Source organism: Hypanus sabinus, chromosome 9, assembly GCF_030144855.1.
Source record: "Hypanus sabinus isolate sHypSab1 chromosome 9, sHypSab1.hap1, whole genome shotgun sequence".
NCBI classification, from domain to species: domain Eukaryota; kingdom Metazoa; phylum Chordata; class Chondrichthyes; order Myliobatiformes; family Dasyatidae; genus Hypanus; species Hypanus sabinus.
This window is the reverse complement of record NC_082714.1, coordinates 148,332,677-148,355,066: the sequence shown is the minus strand read 5'-3', so window position 1 is coordinate 148,355,066 and position 22,390 is coordinate 148,332,677. Positions and strand designations below refer to the sequence as shown.

At 40.8% G+C, this 22,390-nt stretch overlaps 1 protein-coding gene across 3 annotated transcripts in view; it reads left to right on the top strand.

Moving 5' to 3' along the window:
• The window catches only part of osbpl2b (oxysterol binding protein-like 2b), a 97,816-nt gene that overhangs the window by 57,514 nt on the left and 17,912 nt on the right, over positions 1-22,390 (top strand). For all 3 annotated transcript variants that reach the window (XM_059980768.1, XM_059980769.1, XM_059980770.1), the window contains 4 exons: positions 2,774-2,863; positions 4,794-4,917; positions 5,950-6,078; positions 9,607-9,730. In XM_059980768.1, coding sequence (XP_059836751.1) covers positions 2,774-2,863; positions 4,794-4,917; positions 5,950-6,078; positions 9,607-9,730 — 467 coding nt within the window. The remainder of the gene's footprint in view (positions 1-2,773; positions 2,864-4,793; positions 4,918-5,949; positions 6,079-9,606; positions 9,731-22,390) is intronic.

The window sequence follows — 22,390 nt, the reverse complement described above, 5'->3', positions numbered from 1 at the left end:
GGAGGATTGGAGAGTTGCAGATGTTGTTCCCTTATAGATAACCCAGGAAACTACAGACCAGTGAGTCTTACTTCAGTGGCTGGTAAGTTGATAGAGAAGATCCTGAAAGGCAGGATTTAGGAACATTTAGAGAGGCATAATATGATTAGAAGTAGTCAGCATGGCTTTTTCAAAGTAGGTCATGTCTTACGAGCCTGATTGAATTTTTTGAGGATGTGACTAAACACATTGATAAAGATAGAGCAGTAGTGTATATGGCTTTCAGCAAGGCATTTGATAAGGTACCCCATGCAAGGCTTATTGAGAAAGTAAGGAGGCTTGGGATCCAAGAGGACATTGCTTTGTGGATCCAGAACTGGCTTGCCCACAGAAGACAAAGAGTGGTTGTAGATAGGTCATATTGTGCATGGAGGCTGGTGACCAGTAGTGCCCTGCAGGGATCTGTTCTGGGACCCCTTCTCTTTGTGATTTTTTTCAATGACCTGGATGAGGAAGTGGAGGGATGGGTTAGTAAATTTGCTGATGACTCAAAGGTTGGGGGTGTTGTGGATAGTGTGGAGGGCTGTCAGAGCTTACAGCGGGATATTGATAGGATGCAAAACTGGGCTGAGAAGTGTCAGATGGAGTTCAACCTAGATAAGTGTGAGGTGGTTCATTTTGGTAGGTCAAATATGATGGCAGAATACAGTATTAATGGTAAGAGTCTTGGCAGTGTGGAGGATCAGAGGGATCTTGGGGTCTGAGTCCATAGGACACTCAAATGCTGCTATGCAAGTTGACTCTGTGGTTAAGAAGGCATATGGTGCATTGGCCTTCATAAACCATGGAATTGAGTTTAAGTGCCAAGAGGTAATGTTATAGCTATATAGGACCCTGGTCAGACCCCACTTGGTTTTTACACAGGGTTGAAATGGCTTTCGTGAGAGGGCAAAGTTTTAACGTGCTTGGAAGTAGGTACAGAGAAGATGTCAGGGGTAAGTTTTTTTTACGCAGAGAGTGGTGATTGCATGGAATGGGCTGCCAGCAACGGTGGTGGAGGCGGATACGATAGGGTCTTTTAAGAGACTCCTGGATAGGTACATGGAGCTTAGAAAAATAGAGGGCTATGGGTAACCCTAGGTAATTTCGAAAGTAAGTACATGTTCGGCACAGGGCCAAAGAGCCTGTACTGTGCTGTAGTTTTTCTATGTTTTCTGTTTTAGACATTTCAACCCTGGGGAAAAAGATACTGGTTGTCTACCTATGCCTTGCATAATCTTATAAACCTCTCTAGGGTCTTTTGGGAGACTCTTGGACAGGTACATGAGCTCAGAAAAATGGAGAGCTATGGGTAATCCTAGTTAATTTCTAAGGTAAAGATGTGTTTGGCACAGCTTTGTGGGCTGAAGGGCCTGTATTGTGCTGTATTGTTCTATGTTTCTATCAGATCAACCCTAAGTCTCCACCTCTCCAAAAGAAAATAATCCACAGTTATCTGCCTTTCCTTGTAGCATATGCCTTCTAACCCAGGCAGCATCCTGATAAACCTCTTCTGCACTCTCTCCAAAGCCTCGAAATGAGGCAACCAGAGCTGAATGCATACGCCATATGCAGCCTAACTAGTTTCATAAAGCTGCATCTCACTTTGCATCTGTGCCCTCTAGTGTTTGACTTCCCTGGGGCAAAAATTTAAAGATGTTTGCTTTATCTATGCCTTCCTGATTTTATATGCTTTCTTAAGGCCTCTTATCAGCCTCCTGTTCTCCAGGGAGGAAAGAAGTACCAGGCTATCCAGTCTCTCCTCATTATCCAAGAGCTGCAGTCCTAGTAACATCCTTGTAAATCTATTTTTTGCACTCTTTCCAGTTTAATTGTACCCTTTCGACAGCAGGGTGTGTAGTATCGGGCATAATACGCCAAATATGGCCTTGTCAATGCCTGGTTCAAAGTAAAATTTATTATCAGATCACAGACATGTCATCGCATACCAGCCTGAGATTCTTTTTCCTGTGGGCATACTTAGCAAATCTATAGAACGGTAACTAAACATGATCAATGAACAACATACTGTGCAAATGCAAATATAAATAGCAATAAATAATGAGAGAATGAAATAACAAGATAAAGCTGTTCCCATTGGTTGTAGGAACATCAGAAACAGAATGAGTATAGCCATCCCCTTTTGTTCAAGAGCCTAATAGTTGAACGGTAGTAACTGTTCTTGAACCTGTTGGTGAGATGGCAGTAGTGAGTGAGTGTGTGTGTGTGTATACACATATATAATGATCTGGATGGTGAGGATCTTTGATGATGGATGCTGCTTTTCTACTGCAACATTTCATGTAGATGTGCTCAATTGTTGGCCAGGTGAAACTCGATATTCCAGCAAATCAAGGCATGTGTCACTTGTGGGATTTTCTTCTGTGCATCACTTAACTTTTCCGCCACTTCTGATCTGTTCTTATTCCTTTGATGCTTATATTGGTAGTTTTTGAAAAAAATTAAACTTCAAGCCTCCAGTCTAGAAATGCTCACAACTTTTAGCAGTCTATATCTGTTCAGTAGCTAAGTGATGAAATTACCCGTTTCCTTAAATTCTATACTTTAATGCAAAAATCATCTATTGAGACTATCTCTTGCTCATTAGGAGCATGAAAAAATTAAAATTATATAGAATAACTATTGACCGTTGCTTTTGTATGTCATTGCTGATCTGAAATTAAATGTTATACTTCCCTCTGGGAAATGTTCTATTGAGTTCATTCACATGATGGCATCTTGCTTTTCCTTATAGTACTGGTGAAAAATGTTTACTGCATTTTAAACCATGTGGGCTCTTCGGTAAAGAACTACATAGAGTTGAAGGATACATTCAAGACAAAAGGTTGGTTTGAAGACAATACACTATTTTAATAATTACATTGAATCCTTGTTAAAACATCATGGAGCATAGTGAAAGTATCTTCGTTAATAATAAAAGGAAACTCTCTCTTTTCCTTACTACCTTATTCCAGTCTAGGAATTAGATGAGAGAAAATATGTTTTGTGCCTCATGATGCATAAATGGCAATCAATGTGATTTTTTTTGCGGGGGGGAGCACATCTTTTCTGGTAAGGTTCAACCAACAGGGAAGTTGGACATTGATCCTAGTGCTCGTGCCATTCCCCATCATATTTTGAGCATAAAATGTTATCAGTATGCAAAGCATTTATTAATATAATTTACATTAGACGTGTTACTAATGAACAGTTCAACATGTATATTTAAGTGAAATTAAGGACAGATCCTTCAACTGGTGACCCAGTTGTTCAGATCATGTGGTATGATGACCTGTGGTTATGAGATGGGATTGACCTGCTGTGTGCTTGCAGGTGGAGTAGTGTTTTCCCATGGATATCCATGCATCGTTATCCCCTCCTTTCCTCCCCAACCCTGTGTTCTTTGTAACTGCTTGCCCAATTTGACTTGATCTCCATTGCAAACTGTGCAATTCTGTGGAGAGATCACTTCAACATCAATGTGGATCAATCAGAATGACAGTGTTGCTGCCCATAAAATAGGCAGCATTCTGTTTGACAGTGCATGATTATGTTTTATCATCTCTTTCAAAGTGCATAAAGCAATGCTGAGGCTCTCTTAAAGCAAATGTGTCCCAATTTCACAATTTTTGAAAATGTGTCCCATTTAGGGTGACTTAATTTGGTGTTAGCATACCATAAATGAATGTAATCCAATTTTTTGGAATTTTTCTTTAAATTAGCTGCTTGATGAGTTTTAAATACTGGATGAGCAGAACTGTTCTTGAAAAGAAATGCCATGGTTCCTGTTATGTCCATAAGCTGTTTTGTTTATCTTTTTCTGTGTGGGTTAATTTTTTTGATTTGTTTTGAAGCACATAGTAGAAAGGCATTCATTTCCATCCCCTCTTGATACAGCTATGTCTTTTCACAAGTCAGATCTCATTTTAAAAACCTGGCTACTGGCTCGAGTGATTTTTGAGGTGTTTAACTCACTACATAACTTTGTGATATTTGCGCTATGAGGGCAGTGTAATTCACTTGCCAGACACCAGCATGATGAACTCTGGCAGTTATTAGGAAGTGATGTAATGTCACATGTAATCTTTCAATAAGATTCGGATGACCTAGCCATTGGTATGATAGTGGGAGAATTTGGGTGCTTTAGTTAATCTCTTTCATGTTCTTTTATTCTGTAAAATTAACTTTTGACTGACTGTTTCTTTCTTTCTATAATCTTTGCTGTCCATAAGCCTCAAAAAGTAAGCCCATAATCCTACTTCTGCTAACAAATGTTGGCTTCCAGTTATCACCATTAGTTTTTATATCAGTGCCCACCCCTCCAAACCATGACTTCATTTGTTATTGCCTTTAAGCTCCCTATCTCTGGAACTTAGCTTCCATTTAAATCAATTGTTCAATCATCAAGTATGAACTTTCATTGTCTCTTAATTTAAAAGCTACTATGTCAGTTGTCATGCTATCAGACAGTAAGACTCCATAAAGCTTTGCAGTTTGATCTTTAAAGTCTCTCCATTTTTCTCCTGTTATCATTAAGACCTCCTTTGAACCAGCTTTTTGTCATTTGCCATGACAACTGCAAATATTCTTTGGTGTTCAGATTTGTATGATTATCACTTCTGTAAAGTACTGTAGATTGCTTTATACAAGTTGTCATGATTTCTGTCCTGCAGTAATTAAGGGGAAGAATTCTTTGGTTTTGAATTATTTTCCAATATGAAGTTATTCCTTTTCATTAAACTAAAACTATACAATGTACATTTATTAATTAACAGTAAAAGGAAGGTATGTGTAATATACGGCAAATGGACTGAATGCTTGTGGTGTGTGGACACTAACACATATGAGACCTACAAAAAAAATGATAAAAAGAGTGGAGACCAGAAGAAAGCTAAGGAGGTAATCTCTTTCATTATCTTTGCATGTGGTTGAGGTATAACTATTTCTTAAGATGCCCATATTATTGGGCATTTGAAAACACACAGTTGTATAAATTGGTTTTAAATCTGTTTCTTATCCTGCTTCACCACTGTTATTTTGAGGTTCCTGCTGAACAGCTTTGAAGTTGTGTGCTGCTTGAAATTGTGAATTTTTTTTTTGTTACTGAGATCCTTTTCATTGTCCTTACGTCATAGCCTAACTGATTTCATGACTTCATTGGTGAGCAATCTGTGATATTTCTGCTGACAGTATACTGTTCTTCATCCCAGAGAACAGTCTGCATCTTTCTCATGTGCAATTCAAAATCCCTTGACTTGATGACATAATTTACACTGTTTTTGTTATCCACAGCCAGAATGATGTGCCTGAATAAGTTGGTAATGTATTTCCTCAGGGAATACCCTTTTATCAATTGACTGGCTACATGACAGCCTGGTATGGAAACACCAATGCCTTTGAATGAAAAACCCTACAAAAAATTGTAGACTTGGCCCAATAAGTCATGGATAAAGCACATACAACCATTGTGCACATCTACATGAAACACTAGGAAAGCAGCATTCATTATCAGGGATCCCCACCACCCAGGTCATGCTGTCGTCTCGCTGCTTCCGTCAGGCAGAAGGTACAATAGCCTCAGGACTCACTCTGACAGGTTCAAGAACAGTTACTGCCCCTCAGCTATCAGGCTCTTGAACAAAAGGGGATAACTACTCACAACTGTACTCGCTCCATCATTCCCGCAACCAATGAACTCACTTTCAAGGACTCATCATCTCACATTCTCAATATTTATTTATTTATTATTTCTCCTTTTCTTCTACACTCTGGTTGAGCAGACTTTCACTGATTCTGTTTTGGTTATTACTCCATAGATATACCCTCAAGAAAATGAATCTCAGCGTGTGCATGGTGACATATATGTACTTTGATAAAATTTACTTTGAACTTTACACCCCTTATAAAAGGATATTACTGATTTTCTTTCAGACAGAAGATGTTGTACGATCTGAAAATGACGAAGCTGACGACATGCCTGAAATCCAGGAAACTGTACAAGTTATTCCCGGAAGTAAACTACTCTGGAGGATAGCAGCAAGGCCTTCACACTCTACTCAGGTAGGACTTGAAAGTCTGGTAGAACTTAGTGTGGTATGTATTGGTGTGCAGTCTGACAACAAATTCAGATTCATTTTTTCAACAGGAGATGTTGGATTATAAACCTTGATGATAGTTAAATGTCCGTCAGTGTTTTTCAGTTGTTTGCTAGAATTTCTGTTAATTCATTTTGCATAGAAAATGGGTTGTGGAACAAATGAAGAAAGCCTGCAGCTGATCGTTTAATCATGATTAAGAGAAAAAGATAATTATAGGGTCAGTATCTGATAAATCAAATTTAGCATTAGGTAAAAAAAACTGCTATGATGCGTTATGGTGATCAAAGAGTAAAGAATTATTAGCATTGCCATTTAACCTATTGGATCTGCTCCACCATTGTATAGTATGATTGAGTGACTTTCTTGCAAAGTATCCATGTCCCATGATTTCTTTATAGATCAACAGATTTTTTTTTGTTATATACACTCAGTGATTAAACAGCATTGTCCCACCCGGGGCACACAGCTGGAAAGACACATTACTGTTTTTAGTGGGGAAAAGGTGTCTAAATGGCCAAAACTTATCTTTAGTCTGTAACTCCAGTTTGTAGACATTCCTATCAAGGGAAACATTTCGCCAGCATCTACAGTGCCTATTTAAAGTATTCACTCCCCTTGGAAGTTTTCGTGTTTTACAACATTGAATCACAGTGGATTTAATTTGTTTTCTTCTGACACTGATCAATAGAGAAAGATTTGTGTCAAAGTGAAAACTTATCCACAAAGTGATCTGAATTAATTAAAATATAAAACACAAAATAATTTGATTGGATAAGTATTCACTCCCTTTAATATGACACACCAAATCATCAATGGTGCATCCAATTGGTTTTAGAAATCACATTAGTTTAGGTGTCCTAACTCTATATAAACCTGTGTGCAGTCAAGGTGTTTCAGTTGATTGTAGTAAAAACGCACCTGTATCTGGAAGTTCAACTGCTGGTGAGTCAGTATCCTGGCAAAAATAAAAGAATACTTCTAGCAACGCCACAAAAAGATTATTGAAAAGCTTAAGTCGTGAGATAGATACAAGAAAATTTCCAAGTCACTGAATATAGGAGTACAGTTAAGTCAATCATCAAGAAATGGAAAAATATGTCACAGCTGTAATTCTGCCTAGAGTGGGCTGGCCTCAAAAGCTGAGTGACATTGTAAGAACAGGACTAGTGAGAGAGGCCACCAAGAGATCTATGACAACTCTGGAGGAGTTACAAACTTCAGTGGCTGAGAAGGGAGAGACTGCGCATACAACTGTTACCTGGGTGCTTCACCAGAAGCAGCTTTATGGGAGAGTGGTAAGGAGAAAGCCACTTTTTTAAAAACAAAACTCATGAAATCTCAAATAGAGTTTGCCAGAAGCATGTGGGAGTCTGAAATCAGCAGGAAGAAGGTACTATGGTCTGATGAAACCAAAATTGAGCTTTTTGACCATCAGAAACTTTCCATAAACCAAACGCTGCACATCATCAAAAACACACCAACTCTACCATGAAGCATGGTGGTGGCTGCATCATGCCATGAGGATGCTTCACTGCAGCAGGCCCTGGAAGGCTTGTGAAGGTAAAGGGTAAATTGAAAGCTGCAAAATACAGGGAAATCCTGGAGGAAAACCTGATGCAGTCTGCAAGAGAACTGGGGGAAGATTTGTTTTTCAGCAAGACAGTAACCCCAAACATAAAGCCAAAGCTACACAGGAATGGCTTGAAGACAACAAAGTTAATGTCCTGGAGTGTCTGTAAGTCAAAGTCCAGACCTCAATCCAATTGAGAATTTGTGGCTGGACTTAAGGGCTGTTTACTCATGATCCCCATGCAATCTGACAGAGCTTGAGCGGTTTTATAAAGAAGAATGGGGAAGAACTGTAATTTCCAGATGTGCAAAGCTAATGGAGACCTATCCACACAGACTCAAGGCTGTATTTGTTGCCAAAGATGCATCTACTTAATACTGACTTGAAGAGGGTGAATAATTAATCAATCAATTATTTTGTGTTTAATAATTGTGATACATTTCGATCAAGTTATAGAAATTTTTCACTTTGAGAGGAAAGAGTCTTTTCTGTTGATCAGTGTCAAAAAAGACAAATTAATTCCACTGTGATTCAGTGTTGTTAAACAATAAAACATGAAAACTTCTGTTTGGGGGGTGGGGAGGCAAATACTCTTTATAGGCACTGTACCTGTCAAAAATTTTAAGAATTCCAACGCTTCTCAATTTCTGTCTGTTATTCTCTTATTAGATCTTTTTATCTTTCCTTTGTCTAGTCCTCTTCTGTGTATAACTGCTTTCAAAATTCCCTTAAAATTCTTAATTCTGCATTTATAGCAGAAGCTTTTTATGCTAAACTTACCATGCTGTAGTCACATCTTTTACCAGTAAATTTACTAAAACAGCTACTAACAAGAGAGAGAAATAAGGATGTGTATAATGTAATTACTATGTGTAGAATAGAAAATTATCAACCTACTTTTTTTGCTGACAGTTCCATAACAAACTGATATTATGTATCTGTATATGTCAGTAATTTAGGGATTTCAGCAGGTGTATATAAACATGGAAGCTCCAAACTTGGTGATCTATTCTTGTTGTGCTGATGCCTTTGTTACCATCTATTACTACATTTTACATGATAACCAGCACTGGAGCACTTTGTGTCTGCTTGTGGACATTGCACTAAATTTGAAAGTGGTATTATCTTTTTAATTGTGTTTGCTGTAACATTTGCTATTTCATTTTTAGTTTGTTTTCATTTTTAGATATTGTTTTGAATGCTTTCTGTATGTTAGGGCCAAGGAAAAGCACATGGATGAGAAATTGCAAGTTTGGGGGGCTTTGTGATTTGTTCAAAGATTTTCTACTGTTTTTGGTAGAATTTTTCTGGCACAATCATCCCACTTGATTATATCGCATAAGTCCAGGCACCATGCAGTGCTTTCTCATTTTGTTAAGTTGATTTTCATTATTTTCTCCCCACAAGAAACATCTGAGGTTAAGTGTTGATTACCGAAGCAGCAAGGGCAGATTATGGGCTCCAGTTACAAAATCAAGTCAAACTTGGTTTCTTCAAAAACAGAGAACTAATTTAAGCTTCTGCTTCTATTTCCATCACTTAAGTACTGATTTACCTATTGATTACATTTGTTTTGCAGTATTATTTTGAAAGTGAATTACCTCTAAGAATTATTGGTGTTATTCCATTGGGAGAAAAATGGCTTGAAGGACTTAGATTGGCTTCTGATTAAATCAGAATTTGGATTTGGTTAACTTTATCAGTAAGAAGTTTAATCTTGATACATTTTACTGTGTGGGGAACTAGAAGGGAATTGACTGAAATGTAAAAGACAGACTTGAGCATTAAAATGTTTAGCATTTCTTGTTTTAACAAATATCCTGGTGAAAACACAGAATATATATTAACTAAGTAGGTGCAGCGAATATTTTAACATTATTGTCGATGAAGTATAAAAAGATAAAATGTTTCTATTTGTAGATGTATAATTTCACTAATTTTGCAATGATGTTGAATGAACTGGATGAAGAAATGCAAAGTGTTTTGGCACCAACTGATTGTCGTTTTCGACCAGATATCCGAGCAATGGAAAATGGAAACATGGGTAAGTATGTAAATTTAAAACTTAGATTGCATTTTGTACGGAAGAGGCTTAAGGGTTCTTGCTAATTTACTTAGATTGAGTTCTAATATATAAAATTGAGGTTAAATTATCTAGTTAATATTATAAATATTAACATTGTCTTTAACTTATGGTAAATACAGCTCTATTTTCAAATATTTGGTTCCAACTTGTCCATTGTGGTTACTCCTTCCTAAATTAAGTTCTGGTTTAGATTTGTCCTTGCCCATCTCCAAAACCTTGCAAAACTACCATTCAGCTTTCCTGAATGTTTCCTTTCCTATGTACATGTGATACTTAATTCCTTGCTGCTTTAACTTAAATATTCCCAGTCATCAGTGAACCTGCCCATGAGTACATTAATTCCAGTGCTATGAAACTGTGGCCATTCAATCTTGAATGGGTTCTTCCTTTCCAGAATCAGCCCCATCGACCCAAGAATCTGAAGCCTTCTCTAGTGTATCGTGACTTTAACCATATATTAACCTGCCCATCATATTATTTCTCATCCAGCTGGAGAGTGGTACTTGGGAGTAATCGAGCAATTACAACTTTGAAATTTTCAGTACTGAAGCCAAGAGGAGAATTGCTAGGACATTAATGTTGTGTTTCAGACAAGAGAAACAGTCCTTAGATTAATTACCTTGAATTTAATCATAAGTCAGAGGAAGTTGCTGGGATAGTGTAGCTGGAGGGAGTTGTACCTTTTAGTTTAATTACCTTGAATTTGATGAATGGTCAGGGAGGAGGGTGTGACTTCAGAAAAGGTGGGCAGAAAGGTCTTTGGCCTTGTCTGACAGGGATGAGAAGTTGTTTCCTATTTAGATGAGCATGGGGACCGCAGGGAGGATGAGCAAATTTTTGATAGCCCCATGGCACCGGAGACAAGTGGGGAATAAAAAAAGAAATGTGGTCATCAAAAAGGAATAGTATAATTATGGATATTGTTCTCTGCAGCAGAGATGCCAGGGTTAAGGACACCTTGACTGGAAGACAACTCCAGTGAGAGGGGGAGGATTCAGTTGTCATGGATCACATAGGTAGGACTTGGAAGGAGGTTTTGAGTCACTTGGCAAAACTGAAAGCAGAAATTCAAGTGATGATCTGTGGATTTTTCTCTTGCTTTTAGAATGCAGATCCTCTGTAAACTGGTCACCAAGTCTAAAATTTGGTATTATTGATGCAAAGGAGATCACATTGGAAGTACAGAATGTAGTAGATGAGGTAGAAGTGGTACACATGAATTTTTGCCTCACTTGGAAGGGCTGTTTACGTCCATGGTTATTGGTGAGGGAAAATAAATATAGCACCTCATGGTTACAAGAGGATGTGCCAAGGGGTGGGGGGGGGGGGAGTAGATGGGAAGGGATAAGTAGACCTGGGATCATGGAAAGAGTGGTCCCTGCAGAAGGTAGAAAGTGGTGGGAAGGGGAAGGTGTGATTGCAACTGGAGGAAATGACACAGGATGATGTAGGATGAAGATTTATTCAAACAAGAGGACATGAATTGAGAGTTAGTGGGCAAAAGTTTAAGGGTAACACAAGGGGGAATTTCTTCACTCAGAGAGTGGTAGCTGTGTGGAACGAGCTTCCAGTAGAAGTGGTAGAGGCAGGTTCGGTATTGTCATTTAAAGTAAAATTGGATAGGTATATGGACAGGAAAGGAATAGAGGGTTATGGGCTGAGTGCGGGCCAGTGGGACTAGGTGAGAGTAAGCGTTCGGCTCGGACTAGAAGGGCTGAGATGGCCTGTTTCCGTGCTGTAATTGTTATATGGTTATATAAGAGAGAGAGGACACAAATAACTCTTGTTTTTCTGGAGAGATGTGGGTGAAAGAAGAAGTCTGAGAAACTGAGGAATCATGAGAGTGGGCTCATTCAACCACTAGGAGGGAAGCCATGTTTCCTGAAAAAGGAAAATCCTGGAAAGTCCTTTCCTTGATAGTGGATGTAGTGGAAACAGAACTGAGAGAAAAGGATGATGTCCTTTCAAGTGGCAGAATGGCAAGCGATGTAGTCAAAATTGGCACATAGAGTTTAATGTAGAAAAGTGTTACGTCAAGCACTTTGGTAAGAGGAACGAACTAGCAGTTTGCTCTCCTGTTGAACAGAGGACACAAATTGACCTACCCTCAGTAGCCACTATATTAAGTACCTCCTCTACCTAATAAAGTGGCCACTGAGTTGCATATTTGTGGTTTCCTGCTTCAAGGTTCAACATGTTGTTCATTCAGAGATGCTCTTCTGCACACCTTTGGTCATTTGAGTTACTGTTTCCGTCCTGTCAGCTTGAGCTAGTCTGGCCATTTTCCTGTGACGTCTCTATTAACAAGGCATTTTCCCCCACAGAATTGCCCCTCACTGGATGTCGTTTATTGCAGTATTCTCTGAAAACTCTAGAGACTGTTGAATGTGAAAATCCAAGAGGGGCAGCAGTTTCTGAGATACTCAAACCATCCCATCTGGTACCAACAATAATTTCCATGGTCAAAGTCACTTAGATCACATTTCTTCCCCATTCTGATGTTTGGTCAGAACAACAACTGAACCTTTTGACCATGTCTGCATGCTTTTATGCATTAAGTTGCTTCCACATGATTGGCTGATATTTGCATTACAAACAGGTGTACCTAATAAATTAGTCACTGGGTGCAGGTGTTGTGTATGAAACAAAAAATTAGCATGCCGATATACCTCTAAGTTAAGAGGCCATCTTGGTGTACTTTGTGGTAGTCATGGTCCCTTTTAAGGTAAGTTGTACTAGCTTTGAAGGCTAGAAGGAACTCACTTTAATAATTCCTGGAATGAGAAGATGTCCTATTAAAGGAGGCTAAACATGTTGGGTCTGAATTAGTTGGGTCTAATTTAGAAAAATGAGGAGTGATCTTTATTGAATGATAAGATTTTAAAGGGGTATACTGGGAAAGATAAGCTCCACAAGTTTTAGAACAAAAGGATATGGTTACAATATAGAAGAGTGGCCATTTAAAACTGAGATTTGCAGGAATTTCTTTTCTCAGCAGACTAAATTTGTGGAGTTCTTTTTCCCATAGTGTTGTGAAGATCACTGGAGTATATAAAATGGAGGCAGATACATTTTTTTTTGAAATATTGGGGAAATAGAGGAACTAGCACAGAGGAGGATTTGTGACTGGGGCAGGGTAGTCATGATCATATTAAAAGGCAGGAGATGCTTGAGGGACGAAGTGGCCTAGTTATGCTCTTATTTTCTCACTTTCTTATTTTTTAATTTCCTTCTTGTACCTAACAGTGATTTGTAGAACCTCATTTCTTCTGGTCCATTCCTTTTATCATGCCACTTTCACATATTCACTTTCCCAATATCCGCTTTCCTTGAGGCTCCCATCTACTACCCCCTGTCCATATCTTTGTCATGGTAACAGCAAAGCAAAGCTGCCATGTGTTGACAATTACTGAATTGTTTTCCTTACTATAAAATCTCTTAAGACTCCATTTACAATCCAGTCTTTCAGGGGCTCTCACCTTACTTGCTGCATTAGGTGTTCTCAATGTGGCTTCCTGCACAGCGGCGAGACAAAGTGCAGACTAGGCACCCACTTTGTTGTAGCATTCTATCTACAGTGGCCAAATCTAGTTCCCTTTTTAGCTCTCCTTCCCAATCTCTCATTCACCTGTCTTTGCTCTGCCTCTGCCTCCTCCACCTCCAGGGGGAGGCAAAATGCAAATCGGAGGAACAGAACCTTATATTCTGCCTGGGTATTCTACAAGCCAGTAGCAATGAATATTGAGTTCTCCAGCATCCTTTGTTTTAGCTGAAGGCATTTTCTACATGCTTGTCTCCCAGGGTGGATATAGTGCCTTAACATAGTCTTCTGTCTTCAGAATCACGGAGAGTACTGCTCACCTTTTGATCTAAGAAATCTTGAATTTCTTATCAATGTCTCTTTTTGCTTATGCATGGCATTAATTTGTTACTTGGAGAGAACAAACACAATTTTTGTTTTTTTATTTTAATTTAAATTTAGATTTGAGTCAGTGAAAAGTGGTGTGAAGAAAGGAATGGGCCAGAAGAAATGATGTTCTACAAATCACTGTTAAGTACAAGAAGGAAATGAAAAAAATTAGAAAGTGAGAAAATAGAATTGCAAGGAGGTTTGTTAGTGCTATTGTTTTTTTTATTTGTTAGTTTTTATTTGTTAGTGCAGGGGTGGGAATCAGAGTGCCAGAGCAGATAGTAGAGCGGGGGTGAAAAATGCTGTTAAAAGTTCATGGAAAGTCACAAATAGAAGGGTTGCGTGAGGTGGTAATAATCTTCTGAGGTGTGACTATTTCAATGCTAGAGTATTGTGGGGAAGGCTGACGAGCTGAGGACGTGGATTGACACATGGAATATGACATCATAGCTGTCAGAAACACACTGAGTCTCAGCAATTTGCAGAACGGTAAACTTTATTTTTCGAGTCTGCAGAGTCGGACCCAACCAGCTCCTGCTAGATTGAGTGCCGAATTACACTTTGCACAGGTTTTTATACCCTACATTCTTCTTTAATCTCATTACAAAATTACAAATGTGATTACCCCTTTGGCCCACTTATCAGCCTCAGCGCATTAACACCGTTATTGTTCAACCGTTAAGCATGTCTTCCCGTTACCCGTATCGCTTCTTTAATCAGCAAGCTATTGTTTCATCCTGATTTTGCAAATTGGTTTATACGTTGCCCTGCAAGTTGCTTTGCACGTTCTTTCTGTGTCAGCACATTCTAAATGGACTCCTTAAGAATCATTTCTCTCAATCCACCCTTTTTCTTTTTAGAATGTGCTATCAGTTGGGCTTTTGCCACGGGTTTACATAGGCTTCTTCCTCTAGCTCTATTTCCCTTTGTAGGAGTACCTGAACAGGATCAGCTGGGGCCCCTGGTTGCATGACTTGTCTTGCCACCCGAGCTACTAGCTCCCGCAAGCAGGGAATCAGACATGGTAGCAGAAGGAGGACCATCAATCCCCCTCCTATAACCCCTAAAGCGGTTCGCCACCAGCCTCCTTTCAACCATCCGTCCAGCCAGTCCCAATACCCCAGCGGCTTCCAGGTCTGTACCGGCACGTGGGCCAGTTTCCTTATTTTATCTGATATTTTTTGAACCACCTTTCCGTTGTCATCTATTTTTAAGCAGCAGTTGGTTAGATTAAACTTTCCACATACTCCTCCTTCAGCGCTTCTCAACAATAGCAGTATATACATTACAGTCCCAAAGTTCATTCTGTCCGTCTTTTGAGCTTTAGCACCATCGGGTCTTCTCCCTGGACGCAAGTCCATTCTGCACCTTCTTCGGGCTTTACGGGTCCCTTGATTCTCGCGGCGTGGGTCCACCCTTTTTCTTTTGTCCTTACTGCGGCTTCGGTGGTCAGTAGCACCTGGAATGGGCCTTCCCACTGCGGCTGTAACTTCTCTGGCTTCCAAGTCTTAATCAGGACCCAGTCACCGGGCTGAGTTCGGTGGAGTGCGAAGTCCAGAGGTGGGGTTTGTGCGAGTAACCCCTTCCTGCGCAATTCTGCAAAAGAACGAGACAGTGCCTGTAAATAGTCCCTTACAAAGACATCTCCCCCTTGCAGGGAAGGATAGCCCTCCACCTTGTTCCAATATGGAAGGCCAAACAACATTTCATAAGGGGATACTCCTATATCTTTTCGAGGAGCCGTCGATATATAGTTCCTCGCCTTCAATTAGGGGAACTTCTTGTAGATCTTCCCTACTTTTTGTCTGAAGGTCTGTTAGCTCCACGCAGTTATGCTCGGTTTCCTCCCCTGTTGATTCCCCGTATAAGAACTGTGCCGGGTTACAACTATTGTTCTTTTCAAAGCTTAAATCATCCCCGACCATCAGAATGGTTTCGTATTTCAGTATGCGAGAGTCCGTCAACCACCGCTGAGCTTTTTGGGCTAAGAGGGTGCTAACGGAGTGCGGGGTATACACCGTCATTCTTCCCCCAAAGGTTAATTTCCGTGCTTCTTCTACTAGTACGGCTGCTGCCGCTACGGCTTGTATGCACGTCGGCCATCCCCGGGATACCGGGTCTAACATTTTTGATAAAAAGGCCACAGGTTGCCGCTTTCCTCCTTTTTCTTGGGTTAGTACTCCTAACGCAGTTCCTTCATTGTTTGTTGCATACAGCTGAAAGGGCTTTTCCAGTGCTGGCAGTGTTAATACCGGGGCCCGAATTAGTTGCCCTTTTATTTTCCTGAACTTCTGTTCTTCTTCTTCGGTCCAGCTGATTATTCCCCGGTCTTCCTTTGCCAATTTGTCGTACATAAACTTCACCAGGGAGGTATAATTCTCTATCCAAATCCGGCAATAGCCCACTAAGCCCAGAAATTGTCTTATTTCCTTCTTTGTCCTGGGAAGCGGTATTTTAGTTATTCCCGCTATTCTTTCTGGGGTTATTTGGCGGTGCCCTTTACTGACTCTGTGTCCGAGATATGTTATTTCCTTCTCGACAAATTGCAGTCTCTTCTTGGACACCCGCAATCCTTTTTCTCCTAGGTAATTCAGGAGTCTTATAGTATCGTCTCGCACTACCTCCTCTGCTGGTCCCGATAGTAGTAGGTCATCGACATACTGTAATAGTTGGTTCTTTTCGGTACAATGGAATCCAGCCAATACTTGCTCCAGTACCTGTTCGAATAGGTTTGGGGACTCCGTGAACCCTTGGGGCAAGACGGTCCACCGGAGTTGCTTCTTCCGCCCAGTGAAGGGATTTTCCCATTCAAATGCGAACATATCTCGGCTACCTTCCTCCAACGGGCAACTCCAAAAGGCATCTTTTAGATCTATCACACTGAACCATTCATGTTCAGGAGGTATTTTGCTCATTATAGGGGTTAGGCACTACCGGGTATCGTGTTTGGACTACCGCATTTAAGCCTCTCAGATCTTGAACCATTCGATACGTGCCGTCGGGCTTTCGGACCGGTAGGATGGGGGTATTAAAGGGTGACATACATTCTTCCAGGAGTCCATCTGATACTAATGTCTCAATTACAGGTTGTAATCCCCTCCTCCCTTCCATGGCAATGGGATATTGCCGTCTTCTCTCTTCTGCTTGTTTGTCCCACTGTGGGTCGTTTACTGGAAATTTCCGGTCCCCCGGTAACTCATTCGGCTGTTCCCTTCCCCAAATTGATATTGCAGCTTGTCGTATCATTTGCCTCTCTTGTGCAGAAAATAGCGTTCCCATAATCGCATGCATTTCTTCCCAAGTGTAAACATTAGGTCCTAAGAATTGATCCAACTGTTCTGCCAGTCCCATTGGATCTTCTAATAAAGTTTTCATATCTTTCTTAAATCCTCGTACTTCGGTACTTGTCAAAGGGACGTTTACAAATCCTGTTCCTCCCCGTTCTCCTCCCATTGGAACCTCTCGAAGGGGACACAGCTGTACCTCTTCCTTTTTTAATTCGTCTTTCTTTTTCTTATCTGCTCCTGTCACACTCCTTGTTTCGATCCTTGCTTTTGCTTTTTCCCTAACATCCCTCTCTTCCCTCTCCGGGTCTATTTCTTCTGTTTTTTCACTTTCTTCACGTTCTCCCTCTGCTCCCGCAAGGGGCGCAGAAGGCTGGACATAGGGAGGGGGTAAATGATCGAGTGGGTCCCACTTCCGCTCCCCTTTAATGCCCAATTTAAAACTCTTTGTTGTTACTCCTGGCCAGGGAGCCCAACAAAAAGCATAAGCAATTTCTTCCGGTTTTACATTTGGTTTTGAATTAACGTAAATGTTTAAGGCTTGTCGTACCCAATCCTCCTCAGACCCAAGCCGCGGCCACCAGACCGCAGGTTTTTCTATCGGCTGTTTCGACCAAATTAAACAGTACTGTATCATTTTTTTTTTTTGTTTCCCTTTTAGTCTTCCACATCCCCAATTCTCAAACATTCTACCGAGGGGGCTATCAGGGGGAACCCCCGGGTATGGTCCCGGTCTCTCCGTTTCCTCTTCCTTTTTAGAGCCACCCCCTCCCATCTTATTCCGCTCTTACTTAATCCCGCACCCTTCTACTGCAACAGTAGGCACTTTACCCGGTGCGTCCCAAGGACTTTTATCAGGAGGACCCCCGGGTAGCGATCCCGGTCTTCTCCGTCCTTACTTATTCCCGCACCCGTCTACTATAATAGTAGGCACTTACCCGGTGCGTCCTGGGGACTTCCAGTACCAGGTACTGTCCCCTTCTCCCCGTTTACCGCTCTGCGCTGTCCGGATATCACTCGCTCAAGCCGCGCTGGAGCGACGAGCAAGGAGTCAGGGACCGCCAAACTCGGCGGGGTGCACCGTCTCCGATGTCCTTCCTCGTGTCCACCGCGGCCGGAGTGTGGATCCCGGACGAGCCCCCACGTTGTCAGAAACACACTGAGTCTCAGCAATTTGCAGAACGGTAAACTTTATTTTTCGAGTCTGCAGAGTCGGACCCAACCAGCTCCTGCTAGATTGAGTGCCGAATTACACTTTGCACAGGTTTTTATACCCTACATTCTTCTTTAATCTCATTACAAAATTACAAATGTGATTACCCCTTTGGCCCACTTATCAGCCTCAGCGCATTAACACCGTTATTGTTCAACCGTTAAGCATGTCTTCCCGTTACCCGTATCGCTTCTTTAATCAGCAAGCTATTGTTTCATCCTGATTTTGCAAATTGGTTTATACGTTGCCCTGCAAGTTGCTTTGCACGTTCTTTCTGTGTCAGCACATTCTAAATGGACTCCTTAAGAATCATTTCTCTCAATAGCCATTAGTGAAATTTGGCTACAGGAGGGGCAGGACTGGCAGCTTAATGTTCCAGGGTTCCGATGTTTCAGATGTGATAGAGGCAGAGGAATAAAGGGTGGAGGGGGGGGTGGCATTGCTAGTCAGGGGAAATGTTACAGCAGTGCTCAGGCAGGACATATTAGAGGGCTTGTTTACCGGAGCCATATGGGTGAAGCTGAGAAACAGGAAAGGTATGACCACATTAATGGGGTTGTATTATAGACCACCCAATTGTCAGCGAGAATTGGAGGAGCAAATCTGCAGAGATCGCAGACAACTGCAGGAAACATAAAGTTGTGATAGTAGGGGATTTTAATTTTCCACATATTGATTGGGATTCCCATACTGTTAAAGGTCTAGATGGGTTAGAGTTTGTAAAATGTGTTCAGGAAAGTTTTCTATGGAGGTACCAACTAGAGAAGATGCAATATTAAATCTTCTATTAGGAAACAGGTTAGGACAGGTGACAGAATTGTGTGTAGGGGAACACTTTGGTTCCAGTGATCATAACACCATTAGTTTCATCTTGATCATGGATAAAGAATAAAAGTTGCATTGTTTGCTGTGTAACCAAAACTATGTAGTCTGAGTTTGCTATTTGCTATGTGTGTATCCAATTGAATGTAGAAGACAATGGTGTGTTAATGAGAGATAGCTAAGAGATGTAGATTAGAACATGATTAAGTCAATAGGTAGAAACAATAGTGGCGGATGTACTTGTGATATGTAACCGTAGACCGATTGGATATGCTAATGCAACAAACCAGGAGATTGCTGTAAAAAATGCTGTCCAAGGATTGGTGGGCAGTCGGCGACTAGCTCAATGACTGTCTCAGCTTTGATTTGCAAATTAAAGTTTAATACTTGAAGAATCTTCTGTGTCTCCTGGTCGTTTGTGGGGCATGAGAAACCACAACAAAATTGTGCCCCACAAACAACCAGGAGACGCAGAAGATTCTTCAAGAAGTGTTAAACTTTAATATCCAATCGGTCTACAGTTGTGTATCACAAGTACATCCGCCACTATTGTTTCTACCCATTGACTTAGTCCTGTTCTAATCTACATCTCTTAGCTACCTCTCATTAACACACCATTGTCTTCTACATTCTTAAGATTTCATTCTCGTACTAAATTGGATAGATGCATAGAAATAGCAAGTTCAAAGCTGACTACATGGTTTTGGTTATACAGCAAACAATGCAACTTTTATACTCCAATATATCCCCCTTATTCCCAAATCTCGGGTTAAACTATAATTTTCTGCGCCAAGACCTCAAAGTATTCTCTCCCTGTTACCCTGGGCCGCTGAGCCAAAAACCTGTCCCTTTGTACCTGAGACTCAGAAGCCCTTACAATCTACTCCCAAACTATCGTTTTGCTCTTGTTCATCCTGCAGGTGTTGTAGTCTGTAACGATACATTTTCAGTGTTTCTTTCTCCACCAAGCTTGCTTCAGTAAGTGCCACGAGCATCGGAAATTGTCTGGTTGCAGCACACACTACAAGAGACTTGAGACAAGGAAGAAAACAACACAGCACAAGCGCACAGCTCAACAATACAATACTGACAGTTACAGGAATGTGACCTATTGGGGTTGTAATTCCCTTCCGAACATTATTCTGTGCACATACCTCGCACTGTGACAAGACAAAGTCCACTGAAGCCTGTAAATAAGGTGACCAAAAACCATCCTTCTTTATCACTTCCCCCCCCCCCCTTGCACAATGGTCAATCCCATGCGCTTCTGAAATTAGAAACATCAGTAGAGGGGTGAGCGCTACCAACAAACCGTCTTCCATGCTCCACAAGCCTTCCGGGTTCTGCTTGGCCCCCCGTCGTCTCCACATTGTCTGTTCTGCCAAAGTTGCCTTACCTTGTATTTCAATTAGGTCCTCTACCACAGGTTCTGGAGCTAGGCTTACCTGGGGGGCAATGACAGCTGATGTACATCCAGACGCTTTTCTGGCTGCCTCGTCCACAGCTTGATTTCCCTTTTTTTATTACATCATTTCCCTTTTTATGTGCCTGGCATTTTACTATAGCCAATGCTTTAGGTTTCATTATGGTTTTTATAAAGTCTAGAATTTGCTGACAATGTTGTATGGGATCTCCACTGCTTTTTTTAAAACCTCTCTGTTTCCACACTGCCCCGAACAAATAGCATACTCCATGAGCATATGCTGAATGAGTATAGATATCTACTTTCTCCCCTTCCATCATTACACACGCAGCTGTCAGGGCTTTGATTTCCGCTAGTTGGGCGGAACACGGTTGGGAACATGACTCCATCCTAGTAATCTTATAGCTCAACTGATCTTGCTGCACTACTGAGAACCCTGCATGATTTCCGTCATAATCCCTATAACAAGAGCCATCTACGAACAGAACCTTTTTATCTGCATCCTCTAGTGGTTCTGACCGTAAATCTACTCTCAATTTGGCAAATGCCATCGTCTTCCCTACACAATCATGGGGTTCTCCTTCATAGCCCAAAGGAACAAAATTGGCTATATTACTGGTAGTGCATCTCTGTATAGTTATGTCAGGAAATGTCAATAGCATCTGATACGCTGCTATCCTGGCTGGCGTCAGCACAAATTTCCCTCTTTCCAGCAATTCTGCTACTTTGTGGTCTGTGTACAGAGTCACAGGATAGCCCAGGGTTACAGATGATGCCTTTTCATATGCATAGTACAGCGCCGCCAATCCCTGATAACAGGGTGGATACCCCTGAGCCACCCATCTAGTCTCGTACTGTAGTATGCTATCGGCTGCTTTGCTTTTCCTGTGCCTGTCTCTTATGTTAGAACCGCTGTGACATAACCCTCCTGTTGGTTGGATACATACAAATGAAAAACCTTCTCATAGTCAGGCAAAGCTAATGCTGGTGCTGACTGCAATTCCTGCTTAATTAGTTTTTTTATACATTTTTTACATCGCTACAGATTTAAAAAAACCCAGATCGAAATGAAGAGCATTAATACAGTGCAAAAATAAACATACAATTATAATATAATACAAAAGATAATTGAGAAAGCACCCAAATTGAAGACATGTAAAGTTAGTATCCTCCCCAAGCCCCGCAACAAAAAAAAACTCCAGACCAACCACAACACAATATAGAGAATATAAATCAGGACATTCAAACCCCCAAAACTGTAAATACACTGAGCAACAGAAGATACTGATGCCTACTACCGAAAAAAAAAGGAGCTGAAAGCAAGGGACCGAAAAAAAACCTTAGTTAAGAGGAAGGTTATGAAAATACTCAATAAAAGGTCCCCAGACCTTATGGAACTTTGTATCCGAAATAAGAACTGAATAATGATTTTTTTCAAGGTCTAAGCAGGACATAATATCATTAAGCCATTGAGCATGCGTGGACGGGGCAACATCTCTCCATTTAAGGAGGATTAAACGTCTAGCCAGGAGAGAAGCAAAAGATAATATTCTAAACTTGGTCGAACTCAGACGTAAATCTGTCTCACCCAAAAAACCGAACAAAGCAATTAAAGGGTTAGGTTCTAGGTGGTGATTCAGAATATAAGATAACGTTGTGAAGATATCTTTCCAAAATTTCTCCAAGCTAGGACAAAACCAGTACATATGAACGAGAGAGGCCTCGCCCCTTTTGCATTTATCACAAAGAGGACCAATATTAGGGTAAAATCGAGATAGTTTGGATTTAGACATATGGGCTCCATGAACAATCTTAAACTGTAAAAGGCAATGGCGAGCACAAAGAGAGGTTGAATTAACCGATTTGAGAATCAAGTCCCAAGTCTCATCAGATAAGGAGATATTTAAATCATGCTCCCAAGCCATTCTAATTTTATCCACAGGGGCACGCCATAAGGATGCTAATT